This window comes from Oncorhynchus mykiss, chromosome 5, assembly GCF_057628025.1.
Source record: "Oncorhynchus mykiss isolate SJ-2025 chromosome 5, ASM5762802v1, whole genome shotgun sequence".
Taxonomy (NCBI): domain Eukaryota; kingdom Metazoa; phylum Chordata; class Actinopteri; order Salmoniformes; family Salmonidae; genus Oncorhynchus; species Oncorhynchus mykiss.
In genome coordinates, this window is record NC_143026.1 from 17144498 (window position 1) to 17158634 (window position 14137).

General features: G+C 49.8%; 1 protein-coding gene across 2 annotated transcripts in view; it reads right to left on the reverse strand.

The window, feature by feature from the left end:
* Positions 1–1214: 1214 nt before the first annotated feature.
* The window catches only part of cnnm4a (cyclin and CBS domain divalent metal cation transport mediator 4a), a 62843-nt gene continuing 49920 nt past the window's right edge, over positions 1215–14137 (reverse strand). For both annotated transcript variants that reach the window (XM_036976954.2, XM_090234021.1), the window contains 2 exons: positions 2223–2398; positions 1215–2023 (listed from right to left, as the gene is read on the reverse strand). In XM_036976954.2, coding sequence (XP_036832849.2) covers positions 1346–2023; positions 2223–2398 — 854 coding nt within the window. In that variant the 3' untranslated portion in view covers positions 1215–1345. The remainder of the gene's footprint in view (positions 2024–2222; positions 2399–14137) is intronic.

Consider the following 14137-nt stretch of genomic DNA (forward strand, 5'->3'; position numbering starts at 1 on the left):
TAGGGGACAGAGGAGGGTGGGAGGATAGGGGACAGACAAGGGTGGGAGGACAGACGAGGGTGGGAGGATAGGGGACAGAGGAGGGTGGGAGGATAGGGGACAGGGGAGGGTGGGAGGATAGGGGACAGGGGAGAGTGGGAGGATAGGGGACAGGGGAGGGTGGGAGGATAGGGGACAGACAAGGGTGGGAGGACAGACGAGGGTGGGAGGATAGGGGACAGAGGAGGGTGGGAGGATAGGGCACAGGGGAGGGTGGGAGGATAGGGGACAGGGGAGGGTGGGAGGATAGGGGACAGGGGAGGGTGGGGGGGACAGGGGACAGAGGAGGGTGGGGGGACAGGGGACAGAGGAGGGTGGGGGGACAGGGGACAGAGGAGGGTGGGAGGATAGGGGACAGGGGAGGGTGGGAGGATAGGGGACAGGGGAGGGTGGGAGGATAGGGGACAGGGGAGGGTGGGGGGACAGGGGAGGGTGGGAGGATAGGGGACAGAGGAGGGTGGGAGGATAGGGGACAGGGGAGGGTGGGAGGATAGGGGACAGGGGAGGGTGGGAGGATAGGGGACAGGGGAGGGTGGGGGGGACAGGGGACAGAGGAGGGTGGGGGGACAGAGGAGGGTGGGAGGATAGGGGACAGGGGAGGGTGGGAGGATAGGGGACAGGGGAGGGTGGGAGGATAGGGGACAGGGGAGGGTGGGGGGACAGGGGAGGGTGGGAGGATAGGGGACAGAGGAGGGTGGGAGGATAGGGGAGGGTGGGAGGATAGGGGACAGAGGAGGGTGGGAGGATAAGGGACAGAGGAGGGAGAGAGGATAGTGGACAGAGGAGGGAGGGAGGATAGTGGGCAGGGGAGGGAAGATGGGGGACAGAGGAGGGAGGGAGGATAGGGGACAGAGGAGAGACGGAAGATAGGGGCCAGGGGAGGGTGGGAGGATAGGGGACAGAGGAGGGTGGGAGGATAGGGGACAGAGGAGGGTGGGAGGATAGGGGACAGGGGAGGGTGGGAGGATAGGGGACAGAGGAGGGAGGATAGGGGACAGGGGAAGGTGGGAGGATAGGGGACAGAGGAGGGAGGATAATGGACAGAGGAGGGAGGTAGGATAGTGGACAGAGGAGGGAGGATAGTGGGCAGGGGAGGGAGGATAGGGGACAGAGGAAAGATGGAGGATAGGGGACAGAGGAGAGACGGAGGATAGGGGCCAGGAGGATTCCCATAATGCACCTTGCTCCTTAGAATCTTCCAGTGCTCCAGGGATAGTGTCAGTCAGGGCCAACAGAACTTGAGAACGAACGAAATGTGTGTGTATTTATTTTAACACATCTTAACAAACCCCCGCAGGGGTAGTTGTCAGATGGTGCTCTCGGTGTGTGCGTGACTGATGGTGTGCACGTGTGTGCGCGGGTGTTGGTGTGTGTGAGGGTGTTGTGTGTGTGTTTGTGGGTAGCTGGGTCTGCGTGTGCCACCCAGGCAGTTCTGTGGCTGCTCAGAGAGCAGAGAGGTCATCTCACCTGGCCCATTCTCCTCACCTGGCCCATTCTCCCCCCCTGGCCCATTCTCCCCCCCTGGCCCATTCTCCCCCCCTGGCCTCGCAGAAGGGGGGGATTTGAGGGGGAGAGAGGTGAGGGGATGAGGCAGGTGGGGGAGAGAGGATGAGGAGGAAGATGGAGGTGGGTGAGGGGTGCGTGCACCCGAGAAAGGGGAAGGGGTTGTCTTGGGCAGAGGTTTGCCTTTTATGAGAGGAGGGGTGGATTGGGGCAGGGCCGGGCGGGGATTGACTTGGGTGGGGATGGTGGTTTGGGGTAAGGGGGTACGGTCGGTGGGAGGAGGGGTGGGCTGAGGGATGGCAAGGGGGTGTTTGAAGGGTGGGGTGGCCAAGGGGAGAGGGGTGCGGGGAAGGGCTGGGGTGGTGATGGGGGGCAGGGATGCGGAGGTGCTGTCCAGGTGGGGGTGGCTCCCCTCGGGTGACTGGGGAGTGCTGTCAAGCCTGGACGCCAGCAGACCATTCTGGTACTGGGAACGAGTGATCTGAGGTGAGGAGAAGAAAGCGACAGAGTGAGGAGGAGAAAGTATAGAGAGACCAAGGCCTTGTTAAAAAACAAACCATCACCCAAGCATGTGTAACTACTAGACAGAATAGTGCTGTCAGCATGAAGGTGACTAAGATATATGTAGAGTTATAAGAAGGTTAAAAGTCAAGGTCAGGGGTTAAAGTTGAGAGTGTTACCTTGACATACTGCAGGTCAGTAAGAGCACGTACGTAGAAGTCTGGTGTGTACTGGCAGGTGGTGAGCTGCGTGTTGCTAGCGGTTACCGAGCTGCATTCTCCGGGAGCGCCACGCTCAGTGCAGCTCAGCGACGCCGAGCGGTTCAGACCACTACTGTGAGTAGGAGAACGGAACTCTGGGATATGGAGAGGGAGAGAGAGGGTGAGCTTGGGATAATACACCTATACACATTCACACAAGAACACACACATTCACTCACACCAACATGAATGCATGCACACACACATATTAGGTACACACACACATGCATGCACGTGCACAGACAGAGTAGAACACAGAAGAGAGGAGAAGAGAACAGGAGAGAGGAGCACAGGAGAGAGGAGAACAGGAGAGAGGAGAACAGGAGAGAGGAGAACAGAGGAGAGAGAGAACAGGGGAGAGGAGAAGAGAACAGGGGAGAGGAGAGGAGAACAGGGGAGAGGAGAACAGAAGAGAGGAGAACAGAAGAGAGGAGAACAGAAGAGAGGAGAACAGAAGAGAGGAGAACAGCGGAGAGGAGAACAGAGGAGAGGAGAGGAGAACAGGGGAGAACAGGGGAGAACAGGGGAGAGGAGAGGAGAACAGGGGAGAGGAGAGGAGAACAGGGGAGAGGAGAGGAGAACAGGGGAGAGGAGAGGAGAACAGGGGAGAGGAGAGGAGAACAGGGGAGAGGAGAACAGGGGAGAGGAGAACAGAAGAGAGGAGAACAGAAGAGAGGAGAACAGAAGAGAGGAGAACAGAAGAGGAGAACAGAAGAGAGGAGAACAGGGGAGAGGAGAACAGGGGAGAGGAGAACAGGGGAGAGGAGAACAGGGGAGAGGAGAACAGGGGAGAGGAGAACAGAGGAGAGAGAGAACAGGGGAGAGGAGAAGAGAACAGGGGAGAGGAGGGGAGAACAGAAGAGAGGAGAACAGAAGAGAGGAGAACAGAGGAGAGGAGAACAGAGGAGAGGAGAACAGAGGAGAACAGGGGAGAACAGAGGAGAACAGGGGAGAGGAGAGGAGAACAGGGGAGAGGAGAGGAGAACAGGGGAGAGGAGAACAGAAGAGAGGAGAACAGAAGAGAGGAGAACAGAAGACAGGAGAACAGAGGAGAGGAGAACAGAGGAGAGGAGAACAGGGGAGAGGAGAACAGGGGAGAGGAGAACAGGGGAGAGGAGAACAGGGGAGAGGAGAACAGGGGAGAGGAGAACAGGGGAGAGGAGAACAGAGGAAAGGAGAACAGAGGAGAGGAGAACAGAACAGAGGAGAACAGAGGAGAGGAGAACAGAACAGAGGAGAACAGAGGAGAACAGAACAGAGGAGAACAGAGGAGAACAGAACAGAGGAGAACAGAGGAGAACAGAGGAGAGGAGAACAAGGGAGAGGAGAACAGAGGAGAGGAGAACAGAAGAGAGGAGAACAGAAGAGAGGAGAACAGAGGAGAGGAGAACAGAGGAGAGGAGAACAGGGGAGAGGAGAACAGGGGAGAGGAGAACCGGGGAGAGGAGAACAGGGGAGAGGAGAGGAGAACAGGGGAGAGGAGAATAGGGGAGAGGAGAATAGGGGAGAGGAGAACAGGGGAGAGGAGAACAGGGGAGAGGAGAACAGGGGAGAGGAGAACAGGGGAGAGGAAACAGAGAAGAGGAGAACAGAGGAGAGGAGAACAGAGGAGAGGAGAACAGGGGAGAGGAGAACAGAGGAGAGGAGAACAGGGGAGAGGAGAACAGGGGAGAGGAGAACAGGGGAGAGGAGAACAGAGGAGAGGAGAACAGGGGAGAGGAGAGGAGAACAGAGGAGAGGAGAACAGAACAGAGGAGAACAGAAGAGAACAGAGGAGAGGAGAACAGGGGAGAGGAGAACAGGGGAGAGGAGAACATAGGAGAGGAGAACAGGGGAGAGGAGAGGAGAACAGGGGAGAGGAGAGGAGAACAGAGGAGAGGAGAACAGAAGAGAGGAGAACAGAAGAGAGGAGAACAGAAGAGAGGAGAACAGAAGAGAGGAGAACAGGGGAGAGGAGAACAGGGGAGAGGAGAACAGGGGAGAGGAGAACAGAGGAGAGGAGAACAGAGGAGAGGAGAACAGAACAGAGGAGAACAGAGGAGAACAGAGGAGAACAGAACAGAGGAGAACAGAGGATAACAGAACAGAGGAGAACAAGGGAGAGGAGAGGAGAACAGAGGAGAGGAGAACAGAAGAGAGGAGAACAGAAGAGAGGAGAACAGAAGAGAGGAGAACAGAAGAGAGGAGAACAGAAGAGAGGAGAACAGAAGAGAGGAGAACAGAAGAGAGGAGAACAGAAGAGAGGAGAACAGAAGAGAGGAGAACAGAAGAGAGGAGAACAGGGGAGAGGAGAACAGAGGAGAGGAGAACAGAACAGAGGAGAGGAGAACAGGGGAGAGGAGAACAGGGGAGAGGAGAACAGGGGAGAGGAGAGGAGAACAGGGGAGAGGAGAACAGGGGAGAGGAGAGGAGAATAGGGGAGAGGAGAACAGAAGAGAGGAGAACAGAAGAGAGGAGAACAGAAGAGAGGAGAACAGAAGACAGGAGAACAGAGGAGAGGAGAACAGGGGAGAGGAGAACAGAAGAGAGGAGAACAGAGGAAAGGAGAACAGAACAGAGGAGAACAGAGGAGAACAGAGGAGAGGAGAACAGGGGAGAGGAGAGGAGAACAGAGGAGAGGAGAACAGAAGAGAGGAGAACAGGGGAGAGGAGAACAGGGGAGAGGAGAACAGGGGAGAGGAGAACAGGGGAGAGGAGAACAGGGGAGAGGAGAACAGAGCAGAGCATGATTGTACAGTAGAATCTCATGGCTCTGACAGCAGTAATTCAGACACAGATGAAGTCAGACAGACAGACAGCACACACACACACACACACAACTACAGGCCTGAACAGCAACACACACACAGCAGCAGAGAGCAACAGGTATATGCAACACAAACATATGGAAACACAAAGGCACAGGTTGGGTATGATTGACTGATGATTAGAGGAGGAAGTGGTTATATACGGATCGGGAGTGATGGGGACCAAATCAACAGCCAGGACCAAGGATGATGGCATCATGGCTACCAATCAACAACCAGGATTCTGTGGTGTTTGATCTCCTTGAGTTTATGGCCCTGGGATCTGCCTGCCATGCAAACGACGCTCTGATTAGCTTGGCGGGAGGGGGAAGGGGTCTGGACATTTTGAGTGTGTGTGTGTTGGTTAGGGGAGGTGGGGTGAAGGAGTGTGTAGCTCGTTCCTTCTAGGCACACTTCTGAAAACATTGGATAGGGTCTTTGTCTTTGGGTAGGCTGGGTCAAACTGGCCTCGTATTGCCTGTACCCATCTACTCTTTTTAGATCTACACAAGTGCCTAGGGGAATGGTCTAGGGAACTATTAGTTATAGGAAGTAGGGAGGGTCAGAAGTAGAGCAGTGATCATAGAACTCTACATTCTATGCTAGTGACAGGATCAGGAAGTAGTGGCGCAAGGTAGAAGATGGTCTTTAACCACAGATCTAGGATCAGATTACCCAAAATGTAACCAGTAGGGCAATGAGAAAACATCTGAACCTAGACCAGTGGTTAAGGCAACTAGGTAGAAGGGGTCAGGGATTAAAGGTCAGAGATGAGAGGGAGTGCCGTGGAGCAGTGGCTCCACCTAGAGCCCCATCCAGCAAGTTCCTTCCATCCTCCTTCCTTTTCCTCAATCTGTACTGTGTGGTCCCAGCAGTTCCAAAGGTCCATAGAAATTGGTATCACTCATTCTAAGTACCTGACCCTGCTCCAATACCATGAAAATACTTTCCCTCCCTACTGTTCAACCTTCCATACTTCCTTCCTACTGTCCTACCTTCCACACTTCCTTCCTTCTGTCCTACCTTCCACACTTCCTTCCTACTGTCCTACCTTCCACACTTCCTTCCTTCTGTCCTACCTTCCATATTTTCTCTCTACTGTCCTACCTTCCATACTTCCTCCCTACTGTACTACCTTCCATACTTCTTCCCTACTTCCCCCACCTCCATACTTCCTTCCTACTGTCCTACCTTCCACACTTCTTTCCTACTATCCTACCTTCCATACTTCCTCCCTACTGTCCTACCTTCCATACTTCTTTCCTACTGTCCTATCTTCCATACTTCTTTCCTACTGTCCTACCTTTCATACTTCCTACCTACTGTCCTACCTTCCATACTTCCTCCCTACTTCCCCCACCTCCATACTTCCTTCCTACTGTCCTACCTTCCACACTTCTTTCCTACTGTCCTACCTTCCATACTTCCACCCTACTGTCCCCCCCCATACTTCCTCCCTACTGCCCCCACTTTCACACTTTCTTCCTACTGTCAAACCTTCCACACTTCCTACTGTCCTAGCTTCCATACTTCCTTCCTACTGTCCTACATTCCATACTTCCTCCCTACTGTACTACCTTCCATACTTCCTCCCTCCTGTCCCCACTTCCATACTTCCTCCCTACTGTCCAACCTTCCATACTCCCTTCCTACTGTAATTTCTTCCACACTTCCTTCCTACTGTCCTACCTTCCATACTTCCTTCCTACTGTCCTATCTTCCATACTTCCTTTCTACTGTCCAACCTTCCATACGTCCTTCCTGCTGTCCTATCTTCCATACTTCCTTCCTACTGTCCCAACTTCCACACTTATTCCCTACTGTCCTACCTTCCATACTTCCTCCCTACTGTCCTACCTTCCATACTTCCTCCCTAATGTCCTACCTTCCATACTTCCTCCCCACTTCCATACTTCCTCCCTACTGTCCTACCTTTCCTACTGTCCTATCTTCCAAACTTCTTTCCTACTGTCATACATTCCAAACTTCCTCCCTAATGTCCCTTCTTCCACACCTCCTTCCTAATGTCCCATCTTCCACACTTCCTACTGTCCTACCTTCCATACTTTCCTTCCTACTGTCCTAACTTCCATACTTCCTCCCTACTGCCCCCACTTCCATATTTCCTCCCTACTGTCCTACCTTCCATACTTCCTTCCTACTGTCCTACCTTCCATAATTCCTTCCTTCTGTCCTACCTTCCATACTTCCTCCCTACTGTCCTACCTTCCATACTTCCTTTCTACTGTCCTACCTTCCATACTTCCTCCCCACTGTCCTACCTTCCATACTTCCTCCCCACTGTCCTACCTTCCATACTTCCTCCCTACTGTCCAACCTTCCATACTTCCTTTCTACTGTCCAACTTCCATACTTCCTCCCCACTGTCCTACCTTCCATACTTCCTTTCTACTGTCCTACCTTCCATACTTCCTTTCTACTGTCCCACCTTCCATACTTCCTTTCTACTGTCCTACTTTCCATACGTCCTTTCTACTGTCCTACCTTCCATACTTCCTTTCTACTGTCCAACCTTCCATACTTCCTTTCTACTGTCCAACCTTCCATACTTCCTTCCTACTGTAATTTCTTCCATACTTCCTCCCTACTGCCCCCACTTCCATATTTCCTCCCTACTGTCCTACCTTCCATACTTCCTTCCTACTGTCCTACCTTCCATAATTCCTTCCTTCTGTCCTACCTTCCATACTTCCTCCCTACTGTCCTACCTTCCATACTTCCTTTCTACTGTCCTACCTTCCATACTTCCTTCCCACTGTCCTACCTTCCATACTTCCTCCCCACTGTCCTAACTTCCATACTTCCTCCCTACTGTCCAAACTTCCATACTTCCTTTCTACTGTCCAACTTCCATACTTCCTCCCCACTGTCCTACCTTCCATACTTCCTTTCTACTGTCCTACCTTCCATACCTCCTTTCTACTGTCCTACCTTCCATACTTCCTTTCTATTGTCCTACCTTCCATACTTCCTTCCTACTGTCCTACCTTCCATACGTCCTACCTACCATACTTCCTTTCTACTGTCCAACCTTCCATACTTCCTTCCTACTGTCCTACCTTCCATACGTCCTTTCTACTGTCCTACCTTCCATACTTCCTTCCTACTGTAATTTCTTCCATACTTCCTTCCTACTATCCTACCTTCCTCCCCACTGTCCTACCTTCCATACATCCTCCCCACTGTCCTACCTTCCATTCTTCCTTTCTACTGTTCTACCTTCCATACTTCCTTTCTACTGTATGACCTTCCATACTTCCTTCCTACTGTCCTACCTTCCATAATTCCTTCCTACTGTCCTACCTACCATACTTCCTCCCTACTGTCCTACCTTCCATACTTCCTTTCTACTGTCCTACCTTCCATTCTTCCTCCCCACTGTCCTACCTTCCATACTTCCTTTCTACTGTCCTACCTTCCATACTTCCTTTCTACTGTCCTACCTTCCATACTTCCTCCCCACTTCCATACTTCCTTTCTACTGTCCTACCTTCCATACTTCCTTTCTACTGTCCTACCTTCCATACTTCCTTTCTACTGTATGACCTTCCATACTTCCTCCCCACTTCCATACTTCCTTTCTACTGTCCATCCTTCCATACTTCCTTTCTACTGTCCTACCTTCCATACTTCCTTTCTACTGTCCTACCTTCCATTCTTCCTCCCCACTGTCCTACCTTCCATACTTCCTTTCTACTGTCCTACCTTCCATACTTTCTTCCTCCCCACTTCCATACTTCCTTTCTACTGTCCTACCTTCCATACTTCCTTTCTACTGTATGACCTTCCATACTTCCTCCCCACTTCCATACTTCCTTTCTACTGTCCATCCTTCCATACTTCCTTTCTACTGTCCTACCTTCCATACTTCCTTTCTACTGTCCTACCTTCCATACCTCCTTTCTACTGTCCTACCTTCCATACTTCCTTTCTATTGTCCTACCTTCCATACTTCCTTCCTACTGTCCTACCTTCCATACGTCCTACCTACCATACTTCCTTTCTACTGTCCAACCTTCCATACTTCCTTCCTACTGTCCTACCTTCCATACGTCCTTTCTACTGTCCTACCTTCCATACTTCCTTCCTACTGTAATTTCTTCCATACTTCCTTCCTACTATCCTACCTTCCTCCCCACTGTCCTACCTTCCATACATCCTCCCCACTGTCCTACCTTCCATTCTTCCTTTCTACTGTTCTACCTTCCATACTTCCTTTCTACTGTATGACCTTCCATACTTCCTTCCTACTGTCCTACCTTCCATAATTCCTTCCTACTGTCCTACCTACCATACTTCCTCCCTACTGTCCTACCTTCCATACTTCCTTTCTACTGTCCTACCTTCCATTCTTCCTCCCCACTGTCCTACCTTCCATACTTCCTTTCTACTGTCCTACCTTCCATACTTCCTTTCTACTTTCCTACCTTCCATACTTCCTCCCCACTTCCATACTTCCTTTCTACTGTCCTACCTTCTATACTTCCTTTCTACTGTCCTACCTTCCATACTTCCTTTCTACTGTATGACCTTCCATACTTCCTCCCCACTTCCATACTTCCTTTCTACTGTCCATCCTTCCATACTTCCTTTCTACTGTCCTACCTTCCATACTTCCTTTCTACTGTCCTACCTTCCATTCTTCCTCCCCACTGTCCTACCTTCCATACTTCCTTTCTACTGTCCTACCTTCCATACTTCCTTTCTACTGTCCTACCTTCCATACTTCCTTCCTCCCCACTTCCATACTTCATTTCTACTGTCCTACCTTCCATACTTCCTCCCCACTTCCATACTTCCTTTCTACTGTCCTACCTTCCATACTTCCTTTCTACTGTCCTACCTTCCATACTTCCTTTCTACTGTATGACCTTCCATACTTCCTCCCCACTTCCATACTTCCTTTCTACTGTCCATCCTTCCATACTTCCTTTCTACTGTCCTACCTTCCATACTTAATTTCTACTGTCCAACCTTCCATACTTCCTTCCTACTGTCCTACCTTCCATACTTCCTTCCTACTGTCCATCCTTCCATACTTCCTTTCTACTGTCCTACCTTCCATACTTCATTTCTACTATCCAACCTTCCATACTTCCTTCCTACTGTCCTACCTTCCATACGTCCTTTCTACTGTCCTACCTTCCATACTTCCTTTCTACTGTCCAACCTTCCATACTTCCTTCCTACTGTAATTTCTTCCATACTTCCTCCCTACTGCCCCCACTTCCATATTTCCTCCCTACTGTCCTACCTTCCATAATTCCTTTCTACTGTCCTACCTTCCATACTTCCTCCCCACTGTCCTACCTTCCATACTTCCTCCCCACTGTCCTAACTTCCATACTTCCTCCCTACTGTCCAACCTTCCATACTTCCTTTCTACTGTCCAACTTCCATACTTCCTCCCCACTGTCCTACCTTCCATACTTCCTTTCTACTGTCCTACCTTCCATACCTCCTTTCTACTGTCCTACCTTCCATACTTCCTTTCTATTGTCCTACCTTCCATACTTCCTTCCTACTGTCCTACCTTCCATACGTCCTACCTACCATACTTCCTTTCTACTGTCCAACCTTCCATACTTCCTTCCTACTGTCCTACCTTCCATACTTCCTTCCTACTATCCTACCTTCCTCCCCACTGTCCTACCTTCCATACATCCTCCCCACTGTCCTACCTTCCATTCTTCCTTTCTACTGTTCTACCTTCCATACTTCCTTTCTACTGTATGACCTTCCATACTTCCTTCCTACTGTACTACCTTCCATAATTCCTTCCTACTGTCCTACCTACCATACTTCCTCCCTACTGTCCTACCTTCCATACTTCCTTTCTACTGTCCTACCTTCCATTCTTCCTCCCCACTGTCCTACCTTCCATACTTCCTTTCTACTGTCCTACCTTCCATACTTCCTTTCTACTGTCCTACCTTCCATACTTCCTCCCCACTTCCATACTTCCTTTCTACTGTCCTACCTTCCATACTTCCTTTCTACTGTCCTACCTTCCATACTTCCTTTCTACTGTATGACCTTCCATACTTCCTCCCCACTTCCATACTTCCTTTCTACTGTCCATCCTTCCATACTTCCTTTCTACTGTCCTACCTTCCATACTTCCTTTCTACTGTCCTACCTTCCATTCTTCCTCCCCACTGTCCTACCTTCCATACTTCCTTTCTACTGTCCTACCTTCCATACTTCCTTTCTACTGTCCTACCTTCCATACTTCCTTTCTACTGTATGACCTTCCATACTTCCTCCCCACTTCCATACTTCCTTTCTACTGTCCATCCTTCCATACTTCCTTTCTACTGTCCTACCTTCCATACTTCCTTTCTACTGTCCTACCTTCCATACCTCCTTTCTACTGTCCTACCTTCCATACTTCCTTTCTATTGTCCTACCTTCCATACTTCCTTCCTACTGTCCTACCTTCCATACGTCCTACCTACCATACTTCCTTTCTACTGTCCAACCTTCCATACTTCCTTCCTACTGTCCTACCTTCCATACGTCCTTTCTACTGTCCTACCTTCCATACTTCCTTCCTACTGTAATTTCTTCCATACTTCCTTCCTACTATCCTACCTTCCTACCTTCCTCCCCACTGTCCTACCTTCCATACATCCTCCCCACTGTCCTACCTTCCATTCTTCCTTTCTACTGTTCTACCTTCCATACTTCCTTTCTACTGTATGACCTTCCATACTTCCTTCCTACTGTCCTACCTTCCATAATTCCTTCCTACTGTCCTACCTACCATACTTCCTCCCTACTGTCCTACCTTCCATACTTCCTTTCTACTGTCCTACCTTCCATTCTTCCTCCCCACTGTCCTACCTTCCATACTTCCTTTCTACTGTCCTACCTTCCATACTTCCTTTCTACTGTCCTACCTTCCATACTTCCTCCCCACTTCCATACTTCCTTTCTACTGTCCTACCTTCCATACTTCCTTTCTACTGTCCTACCTTCCATACTTCCTTTCTACTGTATGACCTTCCATACTTCCTCCCCACTTCCATACTTCCATTCTACTGTCCATCCTTCCATACTTCCTTTCTACTGTCCTACCTTCCATACTTCCTTTCTACTGTCCTACCTTCCATACTTCCTTCCTCCCCACTTCCATACTTCATTTCTATTGTCCTACCTTCCATACTTCCTCCCCACTTCCATACTTCCTTTCTACTGTCCTACCTTCCATACTTCCTTTCTACTGTCCTACCTTCCATACTTCCTTTCTACTGTATGACCTTCCATACTTCCTCCCCACTTCCATACTTCCTTTCTACTGTCCATCCTTCCATACTTCCTTTCTACTGTCCTACCTTCCATACTTCATTTCTACTGTCCAACCTTCCATACTTCCTTCCTACTGTCCTACCTTCCATACTTCCTTCCTACTGTAATTTCTTCCATACTTCCTACTATCCTACCTTCCTCCCCACTGTCCTACCTTCCATACTTCCTTCCTACTGTCCTACCTTCCATACATCCTTCCTACTGTATGACCTTCCATACTTCCTTCCTACTGTCCTACGTACCATACTTCCTTCCTACTGTCCTACCTACCATACTTCCTTCCTACTGTCCAACTTCCATACTTCCTCCCCACTGTTCTACCTTCCATACTTCCTTTCTACTGTCCTACCTTCCATTCTTCCTCCCTACTGTCCAACCTTCCATACTTCCTTCCTACTGTCCAACTTCCATACTTCCTTCCTACTGTCCTACCTTCCATACTTCCTCCCTACTGTCCTACCTTCCATACTTCCTTTCTACTGTCCTACCTTCCATACTTCCGCCCCACTGTCCTACCTTCCATACTTCCTCCCCACTGTCCTACCTTCCATACTTCCTCCCTACTGTCCAACCTTCCATACTTCCTTTCTACTGTCCAACTTCCATACTTCCTCCCCACTGTCCTACCTTCCATACTTCCTTTCTACTGTCCTACCTTCCATACTTCCTTTCTACTGTCCTACCTTCCATACTTCCTTTCTACTGTCCTACCTTCCATACTTCCTTTCTACTGTCCTACCTTCCATACTTCCTTTCTACTGTCCTACCTTCCATACTTCCTTTCTACTGTCCAACCTTCCATACTTCCTTCCTACTGTAATTTCTTCCATACTTCCTCCCTACTGCCCCCACTTCCATATTTCCTCCCTACTGTCCTACCTTCCATACTTCCTACTGTCCTACCTTCCATACTTCCTTCCTACTGTCCTACCTTCAATAATTCCTTCCTACTGTCCTACCTTCCATACTTCCTCCCTACTGTCCTACCTTCCATACTTCCTTTCTACTGTCCTACCTTCCATACTTCCTCCCCACTGTCCTACCTTCCATACTTCCTCCCCACTGTCCTACCTTCCATACTTCCTCCCTACTGTCCAACCTTCCATACTTCCTTTCTACTGTCCAACTTCCATACTTCCTCCCCACTGTCCTACCTTCCATACTTCCTTTCTACTGTCCTACCTTCCATACTTCCTTTCTACTGTCCTACCTTCCATACTTCCTTTCTACTGTCCTACCTTCCATACTTCCTTCCTACTGTCCTACCTTCCATACGTCCTACCTACCATACTTCCTTTCTACTGTCAAACCTTCCATACTTCCTTCCTACTGTCCTACCTTCCATACGTCCTTTCTACTGTCCTACCTTCCATACTTCCTTCCTACTGTAATTTCTTCCATACTTCCTTCCTACTATCCTACCTTCCTCCCCACTGTCCTACCTTCCATACATCCTCCCCACTGTCCTACCTTCCATTCTTCCTTTCTACTGTTCTACCTTCCATACTTCCTTTCTACTGTATGACCTTCCATACTTCCTTCCTACTGTCCTACCTTCCATAATTCCTTCCTACTGTCCTACCTTCCATAATTCCTCCCTACTGTCCTACCTTCCATACTTCCTTTCTACTGTCCTACCTTCCATTCTTCCTCCCCACTGTCCTACCTTCCATACTTCCTTTCTACTGTCCTACCTTCCATACTTCCTTTCTACTG